Below are 17,129 nucleotides of genomic sequence, written 5' to 3' on the forward strand. Positions count from 1 at the left end.
TAAATAGACAGACAGACAGACAGACAGACAGACAGATAGATAGATAGATAGATAGATAAATTGACTCCTAATTGTCTAAGCCATGTAATGGTTACCAGGTAGGGGTATCCATATAAATTACTATCCAAACCAAAACCATTACATGAGAAACAGGATCTATTAGTAGGTCACTAGTCAGTGTTGTTAAAAGACCTCAAATAACTTTGCGATGGCATGAACTTTATGGTTAGGCAAGTTTCCCTTACCTCCCCTCAGCCTCCGGAACAAAGGCAGGAGAGGGGCAGAAAATTGAACCAGAAAAATCCCCAAACTCCTTTCCAGCTTAGAAAAATCATTGGTTTATGACGACACCCTTCAAAGACATTTCTTTCTAAATTTACTGTGTCTACTATGTGTAAATGAAAAATAAGCTAATGCATACTTATATTTGGATCCTTTATGATTTTTCTAATGAAGATCAAGAATGAAATCAGTGACATTCTGGAGCCGCACTCAGCTTTCATTGCCTTACCTAAAATGTACCACATTTAAATACACTCACTCAGTCACACAATACAAAAGGTAAAAAGCTAAGGTCAAGTGCTCTGTAGTCTGCTTTTGAAACAGCATTTATTCCAGGAAGTTGGACCACTTCCAAATTCTAATATTTCTGAAAAAGATCAACAATGTAATGCTGGGAGTATCAGCTGACTACATTAGCCTCAAAGATTCAACAATATTTATTAGGTACTTGATGCCATTAAAATTATACATGGACTAATTAAGACCCACTTCCTTTGAATATTGAGTAAGAGCTAAGCTAGAGACATGCATAATAATTTAAAACCTAAAGCAGATATAATCTTACAAAATCAGCAACTCCACTCATTCCCACTTCCCAATTTCAAGTAATTGAAGAGTTTTTTTGTGGAAAGTCTTTATCCAAAACAAACTTTTTATTACACCTAAAGGTAACAAAATAACCTCTTCTTTTATGTGTTCTTTTCCTAAATAGCAAAAAGAATCCCGCTAGACAAGAGATTAAGCAGTATTTCCCAATTTTGTTTTTTGTTTTGTTTTTTTGAGACAGGGTCTGGCTCTGTAGCCCAGGCTGGAGAACAGTGGCGTGATCTCAGCTCACCGTAGCCTACCTCCGCCTCCCGGGCTCAAGCGATTCTCCTGCCTCAGCCTCCCAAGTAGCTGGGATTACAGGCACGTGCCACCACAACTGGCTAATTTTTGTATTTTTTTAGTAGAGTCAGGGTTTCTCCATATTGGCCAGGCTGGTCTTGAACTCCAGACTTCAGGTGATCCGCCCACCTCAGCCTCCCAAAGTGCTGGGATTACAGGTGTGAGCCACCGTGCCCCGCCCCAATTTTGTTTCTTTATAATAATATGTACATTAGAAGAGCCTGAGAGTATAACCTCATATCAATCAACAACCAATTTTAACCTGACAGAACTAACACTACGCAAAATCCAAAAACCTAAGAATTTGTAACTCACAATTTCAATTATTCACAGGACAGCAAAATAGTCAAATGCTTATACTTTATGTTTTACAAAACTATTGCTGCCTAATAGTAATTTATCTTAACGACAAAAGCAGGCAACACTTGTTTTCTGGGCATAAAAAAGGACAGAAATGGTCAAAGTTCACCTATCCAATAGGCCTTATTTTATAAATAGCACACCTCACTAAATCTCAAGCACTTAATGGATTATATAACCTTAACATGCAAGGCTAGGCGGGGTGGCTCATGCCTATAATTCCAACACTTTGGGAAGCCAAGGCAGGAGAATCACTTGAGCTCAGGAGTTTGAGACACAACTGGGCAACACAGTGAGACTCTGTCTCTACCAAAAATAAAAAACTAGCCAGGAGTGGTGGCTTGCACCTATAATCCCAGCATTTTGGAAGGCCAAGGTGGGCAGATCACTAGAGCCCAGGAGTTGGAGACCAGCATGGGCAACATGGTGAAATCCCGTCTCTACAAAAAATACAAAAAGTAGCTGGGGGTAGTGGCGGACACAGTTAGTCCCAGCTACTTGGGAAGCTTAGGTGGGAGGGCTCCTTGAGCTCAGGAGTTCGAGGCTGCAGCGAGATCTGATTGTGCCATTACACTCCAGCCTGGGTGACAGAGAGATACCTCAAGAAAATGAAAAGATAATCCACTAAATGAGAGAAAATACTTGTAAATCCTGTATCTGTTAAACAACTTATATTCAGAATATATAAAGAACTCTTACAACTCAACAATAAAAAGGCATATGACCCAATTAACAACTGGGCAAAGGAGCTGTATAGATAATTCTCCATAACTGACAAATGGCCAAATGCACACAAAAACATGCTCAACTCCATTAGCCATCAGGGAAATGCAGATCAAAACCACAATGAGATACCACTTTACACCCAATAGGATGGCCTATAATCAAAAAGACAGATAAAGACAGGTGTTGGCAAGGATACAGAAAAACTGAAATCCTCATACACTGTTGACAGGAACATAAAATGGTGCAACCACTTTGGAAAACATTTTGGCAGTTCCTCCAGATGTTAAACATGGAGTTACCTCATATAACCCAGCAACTATACCCCAAGGTGTATACTCAACAGAAATTACAACATAACATCTACATAAAAACGTCCATGAATGTTCACAGCAACATCATTCAGAGCCAGAAATTTTATCCAACTTTTTGGCTATTAATTATCCAAAGGCCAAAAAGTTGAAAAAACCCAAATGTCCATGGTACATGGAATATTATTCAACAATTTTAAAAATGAAATACTAATACATGGTTACAACACAGATGAACCCTGAAAACATTATGCTGAGAGAAACAAATCACAAAAAAAAAAAATACATTCGTCCACTTACATAAAAAGTTCAAAATAGGCAGATATATAGAGGTAAAAAATAGACTTGGACTTGCCCAGGGCAGGGAGAATTGGGGGAAAACGGGGAGTCAAACAGATTCCTCTGGGGAGTGACAAAAATATCCTAAAATTGTGATGATAGTTGTACAATTCTCAACTGGTTTTGAATATACTCAAAACCACTGAATTATACAATCTAAATGGGTGACTCGTATGATATGTGGATTACATCTCGATAAAGCTGTTTTTAAAGAAAGTAATGGTTTCACACAGCTGAAGTCTAACTTCCCCTTATTCAAAATGCTCTAGAATCTGAATCCATTATCTTGAATATTCTACCATGAGAATCCTCCATTCCAAGCACACAGATCCAAATCCTTAGAACACAGCATACATTACACTTGCTTCAATCCCAAATCTTTGTTCATATTGATCACCCACTCATCATAATCCACCCTCCTCTGCCTATCCAAACCCCAGCTATAGTCTTAAACTCTTTTTTTTCCTTTTAAAAATTCATATTTCCATGCCAGGCTCAATGGCTCATACCTGTAATCCCGGCACTTTGGTAGACCAAAGCAAGAGGATCCCTTGAGCCCAGGAGTTTGAGATCAGCCTGGGGAACAAACTGAGATCTCTAAAAAAAAAAAAAAAAAAAAAAAATTAAAAAATTAGCCAGGCATAGCGGAGTGTGTCTGTGGTCCCAGCTACACAAGAGGCTGAGGCAGGAGGACTGCTTGAGCCCAGCAGGTCAAGGCTACAGTGAGCCGTAATTGTGCCACTGCACTCCAGTCTGAAAGACACAGCCAGACCCCATCTCAAAAAAATGAATAAGCTGGGCACAGTGGCTCATGCCTGTAATCCCAGCACTTTGGGAAGCTGAGACAGGCAGGTCACTTAAGGTAAGGAGTCTGAAGCCAGCCTGACCAATTATGGTGAAACCCCATCTCTACTAAAAATACAAAAATTGGCCCAATGTGGTGGCACGCACTTGTAATCCCAGCTACTCGGGAGGCTGAGGCATGAGAATCGCTTGAACCTGGGATGCAGAAGTTGCAGTGAGCTGAGATGGAGATCGCACCACTGTACTCCAGCTCGGGCAACAGAGTGAGACTGCCTCAAAAAACATTAATTAATTACTTAATTAATTAAGGTTTTTTCTTGTTTGTTTTGGGGGGGGGTTTGGAGATAGGGTCTCACTCTGTCACCCAGGTTGGAGGGTAGCAGTGCAATCATGGCTCACTGCAGCCTCAACCTCCTAGGCTCAAGCAATCCTCCCACCTTAGCCTCCCAAGTAGCTGGGACTACAGGCACGTGCAACTCTGCCTGGCTAATTTTTGTATTTTTTGTAAAGACGGGGTTTTATCACGTCATCCAGGATGGTCTCAAACTCCTGAACTCAAGCAATCCACCCACCTTGGGCTCCTGAAGTGCTGGGATTACAGGCCACGAGCCACTGCACCTGGCGAAGTTCTCCGACTAAGTTCTATTTCTCATATAGTAATTACTAGGACCCAGAAAAAAGGTCAGGAATCTCATTTACCCTTTCTTATGTCCCTTCAAGGTTCAGTCCTTTCCATTCTCAACGTAAAAATAGTATTCTGGTTTAAAACTGGTTGTATTCATTTTCTATTTCCACTTAATTCTCTCTCCTTATTCCAAAATTTTGTTTGTTCCTACACTTCAATCCTCTTTCCCTTATCCCACATGAATCCCTGTGGTCTTTTCCTCCTTCCTTCAATCACTCCTTATGATACTAACACTTCCTGAAAACCAACTAAAGGCCGGACACGATGGCTCACGCCTATAATCCCAGCACTTTGGGAAGCAGAGGCAGGTGGATCACCTGAGGTCAGGAGTTCGAGACCTGAGGTCAGGAGTTCGAGACCAGCCTGGTCAATACATAAACAGGCTAGGTACTGTGGCTCATGCCTGTAATCCCAGTACTTTGGAAGGCCAAGGTCAGGAGTTCAAGACCAGCCAGGCCAATATGGCGAAACCCTGCCTCTACTAAAAATACAAAAATTAACCAGGGGTGGTGCCAGGTGCCTATAACCCCAGCTACTTAGGAGCCTAAGGCAGGGGAATTGCTTGAACTCGGGAGGTGGAGGCTGCAATGAGCCGAGACAGTAACACTGCAATCCAGCCTGGGCGACAGAGACTCCATCACAAAAAAAAAAATTAGGACTGTGGCTCCCAGCCTTTTTTAAACATTTAGAATACCTGAACATATAAAGATAAATGTAAAGGGATAATAAAGAAATATAAATAATTGTATGGGAAAAAAACTTGTGATGTTACATTGAGTTTTACTCTTGCAAATAATGCAAAACATTACAGGAACAATAACTCAAAAGATGTTTGACTTATTGATAAAGGTTTGAACACTCCCCTTTGTAATGTGCAGTCATAACTTCTAAGCTAAAAGCCAAAGGTGAAAAAATATTCCCAAGAAAAACATTCCAAAGAAACAAAAAGTTCACTTATATTCCAAGTAGATATAGAATAAAACCATTCAAGAAGTATCTCTTGGCTGGACGCAGTGGCTCACGCCTGTAATCCCAACACTTTGGGAGGCCGAGGTGGGCAGATCACTTGAAGTCAGGAGTTTGAGACCAGCCTGGCCAACATGGTGAAACCCCGTCTCTACTAAAAATACAAAAAATTAGCTGGTCGTGGTGGAAGGCACCTGTAATCCCAGCTACTCGGGAGGCTGAGGCAGAACTGCTTGACCCGGGAGGCAGAGGTTGCAGTGAGCTGAGATTGTGCCACTGCACTTCAGCCTGGGTGACAGAGTGAGACTCTCTCTCAATTAAAAAAAAAAAAAAAAGTACCTCTTTTTATTTTTTTAGAGTCTTGCTCTTTCACCCAGGCTGGTGTGCAATGGCACAAAATCAGGTCTCACTACAGCCTTGACCTCCCGGGCTCAAGCAATCCTCTGGCCTCAGCCTCCTGAGTAGTGGGGACTACAGGCATGCACTGCCACTCCTGGCAAACTATTTTTTAACTTTTAGTAGAGACGGGGTATCACTGTGTTGCCCAGGCTGGTCTCAAACTCCTAGACTCAAGTGATCATCCTGCTCCAGCCTCCCAAAGTACTGGGATTACAAGCATGAGCCACCACACCTGGCCAGAAAAAGTACTTTTCATGGCAGATACTTAGGTAGCAAATTAAGCAAGATACAAAACTATGTACATAATCTGACTTTACCTTACAAAAATGTATGTCCACTAATATCAAAATCCACAGGAAAAAAAAAATCAGGAAAGAAATACACCAAAATGTTAAAAGTGGTTATCATAGCTAGACACAGAGACACATGCCTATAATCCCAGCACTTTGGGAGGTCAAGGTGAGCAAGTGGCTTGAGCCCAGGAGTTTGAGACCAGCCTGGGTAACACGGCAAAACCCCATCTCTACAAAAAAATTAGCTGGGCGTGGTGGCACACACCTCTGGTCCCCACTCCTTGGGAGGCTGAGGTGGGAGGATTGCTTGAGCCCAGGAGGTCAAGGCTGTAGTGAGCCATGACCACCCTGCCTCTTAAAAAAAGTGGCAAGGCACGGTAGCTCACACCTGTAATCCCAGCACCTTGGGAGGCCAAGGTGGGCAGATCACCTGAAGTCAGGAGTTTGAGACCGGCCTGGCCAACGTGGTGAAACCCCACCTCTACCCAAAATACAAAAATTAGCCACATATAATGACACGCACCTGTAATCCCAGCTACTCTGGAGGCTGAGGCAGAACTGCTTGAAGCTGGGAGGCAGAGGCTGCAGTGACCCAAGATTGTGCCACTGCACTTCAGCCTGGGCAACAGGGCAAGATTCTGTCCCCCAACAAAAAAAAAAAAAAAAAAAAAGGCCAGGCGCGGTGGCTCACACCTGTAATCCCAGCACTTTGGGAGGCTGAGGCAGACAGATCACGAGGTCAGGAGATCGAGACCATCCTGGCTAACACAGTGAAACCCCGTCTCTACTAAAAATACAAAACAAAATTAGCCAGGCGTGGTGGCGGGCGCCTGTAGTCCCAGCTACTCGGGAGGCTGAGGCAGGAGAATGGCGTGAACCCGGGAGGCGGAGCTTGCAGTGAGCCAAGATTGCGCCACTGCACTCCAGCCTGGGCGACAAGAGTGAGACTCATCTCAAAAAAAAAAAAAAAAAGTGGTTATCTCTACTAATAAAATTATGAGTGATTTTTTACTTCTCTTTTCTATATTTTTCCAAAATTCTCATTTAATTATATGTTGCTCTTATAATCATAACTTTTTAATAATAATATTTAACTACAGATGTTGTTCCTCTTTGGCCTTCATACCAACCCTAATCCTCAGTATCTATATGTACTTTAAATACAACTCAGGCACTTCAGATGGCTTTGTAAACTGGGTCAATGCTATTCCATCTGAAAGAAAATTATAGAATTATTTTCAATTCAATTATACATCAGTGCAAAATAATTTGAGGGCAGCTCTGAATGCTATAAGTGAGTTGTGATGCCATCTATATTAATCCTAAAACTAATCTTCAAATGATTCCCAAAGTCCAACACACTTAACATTTCACTTAACAAATATTTACAGGCCAGGCGCTGTGGCTCACGACTGTAATCCCAGCACTTTGGGAGGCCAAGGCGAGCGGATCACAAGGTGAGGAGATTGAGAACATCTTGACCAACAGGGTGAAACAAAATACAAAAATCAGCCAGAGGTGGTGTGTAGTCCCAGCTACTCTAGAGGCTGAAGCAGGAGAATCACTTGAACCCGGGAGGTGGAGGTTGAAGGGAGCTGCGATTGTGCCACTGCACTCCAGCCTGGGCGACAAGAGCGAAACTCCATCTCAAAAATAAGTAAATAAATAAATTTACAGACTGCCTACTCTCTGTCAAGCTACTCTCTAGATACTAGCAATTCCACAGTGAACAAAACTAACAAAAATCTCTGCCTTCATAGAGTTTACATTCTATTAACAAAATACAATGTCTTCTAAGAGTCAGGCAGCACATAGCGGGTTCAACAAAGTACAAAACAAGCCAGGTGCAGTGGCTCACACCTGTAATCCCAGCACTTTGGGAGGCTGACATGGGCAGATCACTTGAGGTCAGGAGTTCGAGAACAGCCTGGCCAACATGGTGAAACCCCACCTGTACCCAAAATACAAAAATTAGATGGGTATGATGGCACGCACCTGTAATCCCAGCTACTCAGGAAGCTAAGGCAGGAGAATCACTTGAGCCCAGGAGCGGAGGATGCAGTGAGCGGAGACTGCACTACTGCACTCCAGCCTGGACGACAGAGACTGTCTCAAAAAAAAAAGTACAAAACAATTACTAGTTAATGAAGATCATGGCTGGGCACAGTGGCTAACACCTGTAATCCCAGAACTTTGGGAGGTCGAGGCGGATGGATCACTTGGAAGTCAGGAGTTCAAGAGCAGCCTGGCCAACATGGCGAAATCCATCTCTACTAAAAATACAAAAATTAGCTAGGTGTGGTGGTACACACCTGTAATCCCAGCTATTCAGGAGGCTGAGGCATGAGAATCACTTGAACCCAGGAAGCAGAGGTTGCAGTGAGCCAAGATGACACTCCAGTCTGGGTGACAGAGCAAAATCCTAAAAAAAAAAATTAAAAATTAAAAAAAAAGACAGTAATAAAAACAAATTTCAAATGCACTTAAAATAGTTTAACTATCTCAAATTTCAGCTGAGCTACAGGAGATTGAAAAATTCCTTTTGGTTGGCAGCAAGCCAGAGAACTGGAAGCCATTTGAGAATTCAGAAGTCGCTTGGGAGCCTGCAATATTTCATCTGTGTAAGTCTCAGCTGCAGTTTATCCATTGCTTAAAGTCATATGTGTGGCTAATAATCAGGAACTAGTTTCCTATTATATTAGCTCAAAGTATTATTCCTTAGGCAAAAATAGATTGTGTCTTACCACAGTACTACAAGAGTTTATTCCAGAACTTACTTTCCCTCGTATCTCATAATGAACTAACTGTATCATCACCCAGAACAAGCCAACAAATGACCACGGCAACCTTATTTTATGGTCTCACACTATCTCACAACTAACTATACAGTCTTCACCACTAAAGTTACAGAGAGCTTCAATCTCTTCGGCTGAATCTAACATTAACAAGCCTAAAACCAGAAGCAGCTTATATGAGCAAACCGCTTTGCCTCTACCCCATGTTAGTATCTTCTAATACCAATAAGCCACCACAGAAACATGTCACTTACCATCAGACAAAGAAACCATTAATTGGTTTCTGTAAATCCCTCCCCTCTACTTGCAAGAGTAACACAAATCTCAAAGGACAATCATAAGCAATCATAATTCAAGAAGGTCACTGAATAAATGAGTCCAGCCCCTACATTTCAGAGAAGGGATAACCAATGCCTGGAGCAGTTGCATGGTTAGTCCAAGATAAGATATCTATTACAATGAAAGAGCCAAACTCAAATCCAGGTTTTTTTGCCTCCAAATCAGGTGCACTTCTCAATACCCCAAGGTAAATCTATTTTAAGGCTAGCAAGTACTGTTTCTAAGCCAGAGTCTAGTATCAAAAGGGCAAGGATATTCTAAGATGCAGTGGGAAGGAGACCAGGAACAGACCAATCACAGATCAGATCAGATATGTAGCTCCTTTTCATACACTAATTCCTCAGATTATGATACAGAAAATACTTTGAATTTTTAGCTCGTGTTTGTCACTTTCTCTGGTATCTCCTCTAGCAAAAAAAAAAAAAAAGCAGCCGGGTGCGGTGGCTCAAGCCTGTAATGAGAGCACTCCGGGAGGCCAAGACGGGCGGATCACGAGGTCAGGAGATTGAGACCATCCTGGCTAACTCGGTGAAACCCCATCTCTACTAAAAAAAAAAATACAAAAAACTAGCTGGACGAGGTGGCGGGCGCCTGTAGTCCCAGCTACTAGGGAGGCTGAGGCAGGAGAATGGCGTAAACCCAGGAGGTGGAGCTTGCAGTGAGCTGAGATCCGGCCACTGCACTCCAGCCTGGGCGACAGAGCAAGACTCCATCTCAAAAAAAAAAAAAAAAAAAGCCTGAAACATGACTGAAATCCATTTGTTAAAACTCTACACAGCAGCAACGGAATTGGGAAAAGTAGGGCGGCAGAAAAGAAAGCTATGTAAACCGGGGTTCTTATTCATTCTTCTGATTTAGCTGAGATGTCAACTTCTTTCAGAAAGCCTTAACTCCTCCTTCCCCAGACTACCCTCACAGCAGAATTATCACTGTACTTGCCTCATGACGTTTTGTTTACCCACCTCTACCCAAAAGGACCAAGTTCTTTGAGGGCAAATATTTCTACCTTAGCTCTTCAATCCTACATCTAGCACTGAGTGTAGCAGCACACAGTGGGTGCTGAATTAATGAATTTATAAACTTGCCACATCTATTGAAGTCTCAATATAAATGGCAAAATGTGGCAACGCTCTCCATTTATTTATTTTTTGTTTTTGTTTTAGTTTTTGAGACAGAGTCTCACCGTCACCACGGCCCGGAGTGCAGTAGCGCAATCTCGGCTCACTGCAATCTCCGCCTCCCAGGTTCCCGCCATTCTCCTGCCTCAGCCTCCCAAGTAGCTGGGACTACAGGCACCTGCCACCATGCCCTGCTAATTTTTTGTATTTTTGGTAGAGATGGGGTTTCACCGTATCAGCCAGGATGGTCTCGATCTCCTAACCTCGTGATCTGCCCACCTTGGCCTCCCAAAGTGTCGGAATTACAGGAATCCTCTCCACTGATTTAAGATGTGGTTCTTGGCCGGGCACAGTGGCTCACACCTGTAATCCAGCACTTTGGGAGGCCGAGGCAGGCGGATCACGAGGTCAGGAGATACAGAGAGACCATCCTGGCTAACATGGTGAAACCCTGTCTCTACTAAAATACAAAAAATTAGCCAGGCATGGTGGTGTGCACCTGTAGTCCCAGCTACTCAGGAGGCTGAGGTAGGGGAATTATTTGAACCCAGGAGGCAGAGGTTGCAGTGAGCCAAGATCATGCCACTACACCCCAGCCTGGCAACAAAGCGAGACTCGGTCTCAAAAACGAAAAAAAAAGGTGCGGTTTTCAAACATTTTCTAGAAGACCTTTGATTTCGTTTTGTTTTTTTGAGGCAGAGTCTCACTCTGTAACCCAGGCTGGAGCGCAGTGGTGCAATCTCGGCTCACCGCAACCTCTGCCTGCCGGGTTCAAGCAATTCTCCTGCCTTGGCCTCCCAAGTAGCTGAAATTACAGGCAGGCGCCACCACACCCGGCTAATTTTTGTATTTTTAGTAGAGACCGGGTTTCACCAGATCAGGGCCGGGTGCAGTGGGTTAATGCCTGTAATCCCAGCACTTTGGGAGGCTGAGGCAGGTGGATTACCTAAAGCCAGGAGTTCAAGACCAGCCTGGTCAACATGGTGAAACCCAGGCTCTACTAAAAATACAAACATTAGCCAGGCATGGTGGTACACACCCGTAATCCCAGCTACTCAGGAGGCCGAGGGAGGACAATCACTTGAACCCGGGAGGTGGAGGTTGCAGTGAGCTGAGATCGCACCACTGCACTCCAGCCTGGGTGACAGAGCAAGACTCTTGTCTCAAAAAATATAATAATAATAAATTTAAAATGTTATCAGAAACCCCAACATGGAAAATCAACGCATCAGTCCTAAGTTGGTTTAAACTCTCATGGTCTGATAGAAAATACTTCACTTTGATCACTTCTTGACTTTCTAGCTAAGATCAGGTATAGAAAATACTTCCCTCTGAAACCCATAAACCTAGGACAGGAAGCAGCAGCAGCTGAGCTGGAACTCAGGCATCTGAGTAACTTTCTTCCTTATCTCCGTCTTGTATCTGTTGCCCTCTGTCCTCCTATAGAAGGATCTGTACTCAATATTTGACGTTTTCTTGATGGTGGGGCTTAGGAGCAGAAAGACTCCCGGCCACTAAATGAGCTACAGAATTCTAATTGCTAATTATAATGGTATTCTGCTTGAGGCCTTGCTAACTTCTGAAGAAGCAGGAACATGCACTGAACCAAAGGCCTATGTCTTAAGGCTCAATAAGGTAAAGATAACCTACTTGTCTAGCAGTATGTGACTATTAACTAATTAAAACAAAGTACAGTATCATTGTGTTCTAGATTGCTCCTCATTTCTGTAAATGGACCTTCCCCTGGCTCTCAAATATAGGAGAGTATTCTTCCTCCCATTCCCACACACAGGCTTGGTGAGAAACAGCCAAGCATAGTAAAAAAGGCATTCAGGGGCTCTGGAGTCAGTCATACCAGTCTGAATCACAGACCACCACTTACTAGGAGAACCCTGGAAACATTACTTCTCTGCACTTCAGTTTCCTCATCTATAAAATACGGACAATACCGACTACCTTATTAAAGTTCTCCTGGGAATTAAATAAAATCATGCATGTCTGGCTCCCAGGATAGTAGGAACTCAATAAATAAATACTATTATTAATTATTCAGATTTAGCTTTGGTAGACAGGCAAAAAAGAAGACAGAAAATGTTACTGGCTTCAGCCTGTAAGATAAAACTGAATATCAATACAAAAACTAAAAAGGAAAACTCTAATACCAAAATAAGTAACAGGAATAGTGGTTTTTAATATATATGTCATATATGTATGACAGACTAGCTAAGAACATGAGGTATTTTCTGGTTAATACAGGTCTTTCCCAAATTTAGCTCCTACTAAGAACCCACCGCCTGATTTTCTTAACTATATTGGCTGCCCCAAAACAGTAACTAGACTCCCCAGAAGTGTCAGCAACCCTGAGAGAAATTACACCCTGAAGTCTTTCCATATAGACAGAACATTGTGTATTCATAACAGACTGCAAAGTTGTACTTTTTAAGTCAGAACTACTTGGATACCTAAATTCAAACTCATTTATCTTGAATTATCTGAAGGGTGAGCAATTTCAATCTAAAGGGCTAGGCTTTTAAGGGGGGGCCAAGAACCGCCCCCCCAAAAAAATGTAAGCAGCAGTTTCTGCGTATGCACAGTTTTCTGTGGAAAGGGTCCATATAGCTTTCATCAAAATGTCAAAGTTGTTTGTTACCCAGAAAAGGTTAAGAATCACTGTTAAGATTCTCCACAGAGCCTCTTGGAACCTCATACGGGAAAGTCAGGGTGGGCATATCTCAAGGCAAATATTTTAAAGTGCTAATTTCATAACCTATAAACTTCATGCTGGATTATGTTATGAAAACCCTAAGCCTATTTCTCCATTCCTTTAGCACTTTTCATATCAGAGTTTTTCTTTTTCCAGCCTCTACCATCCTGGCCTGCCCTCTGCCAGACCCCCAACATCTGCTGCTTTTAAGCCAAAGGCTACTACTTGAAGTGGCCTTATGGGCCCTGCCATGCAATACTGATTCCTACCTTTAAGCGGGTTTCAGTTTATATTCAAATCCGTTAATAGTAACACTTCTCCTCATTTCTGATTTGTCACTTGAACACTAAGTATAAATGAAGGACATAGTGCCATGCAAATCTTTCTAGTATTTTTACAAATTTAAAATACCGTCTGGCCAGGTGCAGTGGCTCACGCCTGTAACTCCAGCACTTTGGGAGGCTGATCACACCCTACAAAAAATGTCCTGGACGTGGTGGCACACGCCTGTTAATCCCAGCTACTCAGGAGGCTGAGGCATGAGAATCCCTTGAATCCAGCAGGCATAGGTTGCAGTGAGCCGAGATCACACCACTGCACTCCAGCCTGGGCGACACAGCGAGACTCTGTCTCAAAAAATAAATAAATAAAACTGTCTGAACTTATTAATTCAATGCAAACACAACTATACTCACATACTTTGAGGGTCTGGAAATCCATTCAAGCCATGAAAAGTGCAACTCCAGCTATGCACTCCTGCCAAGATGCTTAAATGTTATCAACTTATTGAACAGTGACCACTTGCATCAAATACAAATGCTCATACTCCCTTGGGATAGAAAAGCAGAACTGCCCTATTGCAATCCTTTTTTAATCAATACCCCATTACCAGTTGATAACACTTCACCACTGGTGTGTGCTGATGAAATCTACAACCTACACTTCGTTTACTGTTTATACAATAAAATGTTCTATTTTTAGCAACTGTAACCTTTCAGTGTGTAAAAGCAAACAGAAAAGAATAAGAGCTGTGAAACACATCAAGAGGAAGATTAATTTTAGCTTCAATGGCAGGAGGCAAAGTAAAAACTTAAAGCCACACAAAAGTAAGTACTCCATTCAACTAAAATTGGTTTACAATTATCTACACTGGAAATTACACTTAAATTTATCTCTTTAACAGCTGCTTTTTATTCAAAAGAAAATTGTTTCAGTTTTTAACTACTTGAATGTTGCAACCAGCTCAGAGTTTTTATAAGTCCTTCGATGAAATGCACTGAGAAAAAGCCTACCTGAAACACAGCTCTTCGTACCCCAAAAAGCCACCAAACTCACAAGCAGTGTCACATTCAGCACTGCAGTCCTTACTACTCTGGACATCAAGGACACCTACTATAGGTTTCCTTTCGTTTCTGTTTAATTACCAAAACAACTCAAAGATGCAGGTAATGAGTAATTTACTTAGTGGCACAATTCAGAAACTTAAAAGTCCTAACCGAGTATAGGCAATCAAGGTAAAACATGAAATTAGAAAGGAATTTAAACTCACAAAGTAGTAAGCAAAGACAGGTTTAAGAGATCCAACACTGAACTCTGCCTTGAAGTCGGCAAACCAGCCAACCTTCCCCAACCCCAGAGACACTGACCAAAACTAACCAGGTTTTCCATAAGCAACGCTAAGTTATCACTACACCTTCTCATCGGCGAACAATTCCTAATTGAACACAACCACGCAGGATAAAAACATTATGAAATCAGTACACACGTCACACTGGAAAGGAATTTATCTTTACACTGCACCACGGTGCCTGGATTGAAAAACATGAACTAGATTTAAAGAACAGAGAAAATGACACTTGGCAGAAAACAAACAATGACCTGAAATGACTCTAGAAGGGAGACTGCTTTCCCTTCTCAAAGTAATCTATACAGACAAGAATCAAACTACAGACTGTGAAACAATCTGGGGACCTCACAGCAGTTAGCTTCTTACTTGCTCAAACATCCTACCATCTCTAAAAGTCAAACACACGATGACACAAATACAACACCACATCTAACATCCAATCATTATTGATTTACACAAATACAGTGGGTGCAGGGAGGAGGTGATGCATGATGAAATGTTATTCTCAGGTACGCAATACCTTTCTAAATCTCCGTGGAATTCATGAATTCAACATTTTACCTTCACTGGTTAGTTTTTGACTAAAATACCCCATCACCAAGTCTTTTCAATCAAAGCTGTCCAAAATTCTACAGTCGAAACATTCAATACTAGACTTTCCTCCAGAAGCCCTGGTAACTCGCTAGACATCATCAGGCCTATGAAGAGTAAATCAAAGCCCATTAAAAATATTCAGCCTAACACAAATCTTCCAAGAAGTGAGACTTTTGTGGGTGATGGGTAATGTCAGTGAACTTCCTCTTCCTTTAAAAAGGTCAAAGACAGGGAAGCGCCCGGCGTCACATTTCCTCAGATCTCGATCTACCACAAAACCACATCACAACTCTCCCATTACCAAAAAAAACTATCCAGAGGAACTGCTTTCTGTACATTTTCACCTTAGACCGAAAATCCAACTTACCTCGGAAACGAGCTGATTAGTTTCAAACAAGAAATTTACCAATAAAGTTTATTACGTACTAATAATCATTAGGGAAGCCCATCGTGTCCCGCTGTAGGGGGAGCCGAGGGGAGGTGAGGAGTAGAAGGGTGTAATCCTCACAACAACCAGAGAAAAGCCTTCCCTGCAGGGTTGGTCCCAGGCACCAAGCAAATTCTGGCCAATAAAGAGGGGGAAGGCACCTTAGGGGAGAAGGGTCCCCAAGGTCTAAAAGGAAGAGGCTGCAGAAGCATGGCCAAGTGGAGCTAGCTTTCACAGTACTGCTGAGGGTCTCGGGATCCCCCCGCAGTGCGGCTGCCGGGGCATCCCAAAAGCTCCGGCCAAGCCCGATGCAGGGGCCTGAGCCGCTGCCCGGTTCCAGGTTGGGCTGTAGCGGCCGACAGGAGGGTCCCCTGGGCTGCGGGGACCCCTGGGCTGCGGGGTGCCCCTGGGCTGCGATGACGAGAACCGAAGGGCCGACAGGAAGGTGAAAAGGATACTGTTGGGGCGCCTGGGTCTGGAGGGCCCTGATGTTCGGGTGAGGAGGGGGGGCCGCCGCCGCTGCCGCCGCCGCCGCCGCCGCCGCTGCCGCCGCTGCTGCCGCCGCCGGGTGAGGAGGCGGTACCGCTGCTGCCGCCGCCGCCGCCGCCGCTCCGGTGCCGGGTCCGGTTCCTGCTGCAGTCGCTGTGCCTGATTTCAGAGCCGGTTTCTGCGGTAAACTCATGGCAAAGCGAAGCCACCAACCCCCCCAGAGCGGGACCGGGCGCGCCGGGGTGCAGGGGCCGGGGGCAGCGGGGGGGCGGGATGGGGGCAGACCCGGGGAGGCGGCGGGAGCGGGGGGCTGGGGGGAGCCTGGGAGGAGGAGGAGGAGGGGGCCGGGGCCGGTCACACACGCCCGACGCCGCCGCCGCCGCCGCCTCCGCCGCCGCCGCCGCCGGCAGCAGCAGCCGCCCCGCGGGCCAGCACCACCGGCTGCCGGTCTCCGTGACAACGCGACCCCAGGGGGGGGGCCGGACCCGGCGGGGGCAGGAGGCGGAGAGACCGGACCTTTCACGGCAATATCCTCATGGGCCGGCGGCGGGGGATCTTTATCCCCCTCCCCGGGGGAAGCGGCGCCCTTCTCGGTAGCGGGGCTTAGGCGATGCCGGCGGATTTTCTTCACTCAACGAGCAGAGCATCCAACATGGCGCTGTGGCCGCCTCCAGCAGTCCGGCAGGACGGCCGCTCGGAAAACTTCGGGCTTTTTCGGAATGACTCGGGAGGCCGAGGGTGGAAAGCCTCTTCGGCTCTTTCCGGAGACTGCGAGGGGTCGGGATTCTTCGGAGACGCTCGGGTGCGTCCTCGGCCGCCGTTCGGGAGCGCTCAGGGGCTAACTCGCTTCCTCGGCAAAGATCGGCGAGGGGGGCTTCTCCGGCTTACAGCGGCGCGGGTGCGGGGCGGAGGGAGAGACCAAAGGCGAGGTCTGGCTTGCGGGAGTCCTCTCCTGCGGCCCAGCCTGGAAGAACAATGGTAATGGC

General features: G+C 44.5%; 1 protein-coding gene across 19 annotated transcripts in view; it reads right to left on the reverse strand.

Annotated features, from left to right (window-relative positions):
• EIF4G3 (eukaryotic translation initiation factor 4 gamma 3) overlaps positions 1-16,842 on the reverse strand; it is a 375,220-nt gene extending 358,378 nt beyond the window's left edge. For 15 of the 19 annotated variants that reach the window (XR_004060417.1, XR_004060416.1, XM_010364337.2 and 12 more), the window contains exon 1: positions 16,113-16,465. Coding sequence is in view for 13 of the 19 variants with exons in the window: in XM_010364337.2 (XP_010362639.2) it covers positions 16,113-16,336 (224 nt within the window). In the remaining 6 variants the exon portion in view is untranslated. Of the gene's footprint in view, positions 1-16,112; positions 16,466-16,659 lie in introns of those variants that run through there. The other 4 variants (XM_010364336.2, XM_030942485.1, XM_030942482.1 and 1 more) reach the window with 4 other exon arrangements.
• Between the last annotated feature and the right edge of the window lie 287 nt (positions 16,843-17,129).

The sequence above is a fragment of the Rhinopithecus roxellana genome, chromosome 12 (genome assembly GCF_007565055.1).
Source record: "Rhinopithecus roxellana isolate Shanxi Qingling chromosome 12, ASM756505v1, whole genome shotgun sequence".
Lineage (NCBI taxonomy): Eukaryota > Metazoa > Chordata > Mammalia > Primates > Cercopithecidae > Rhinopithecus > Rhinopithecus roxellana.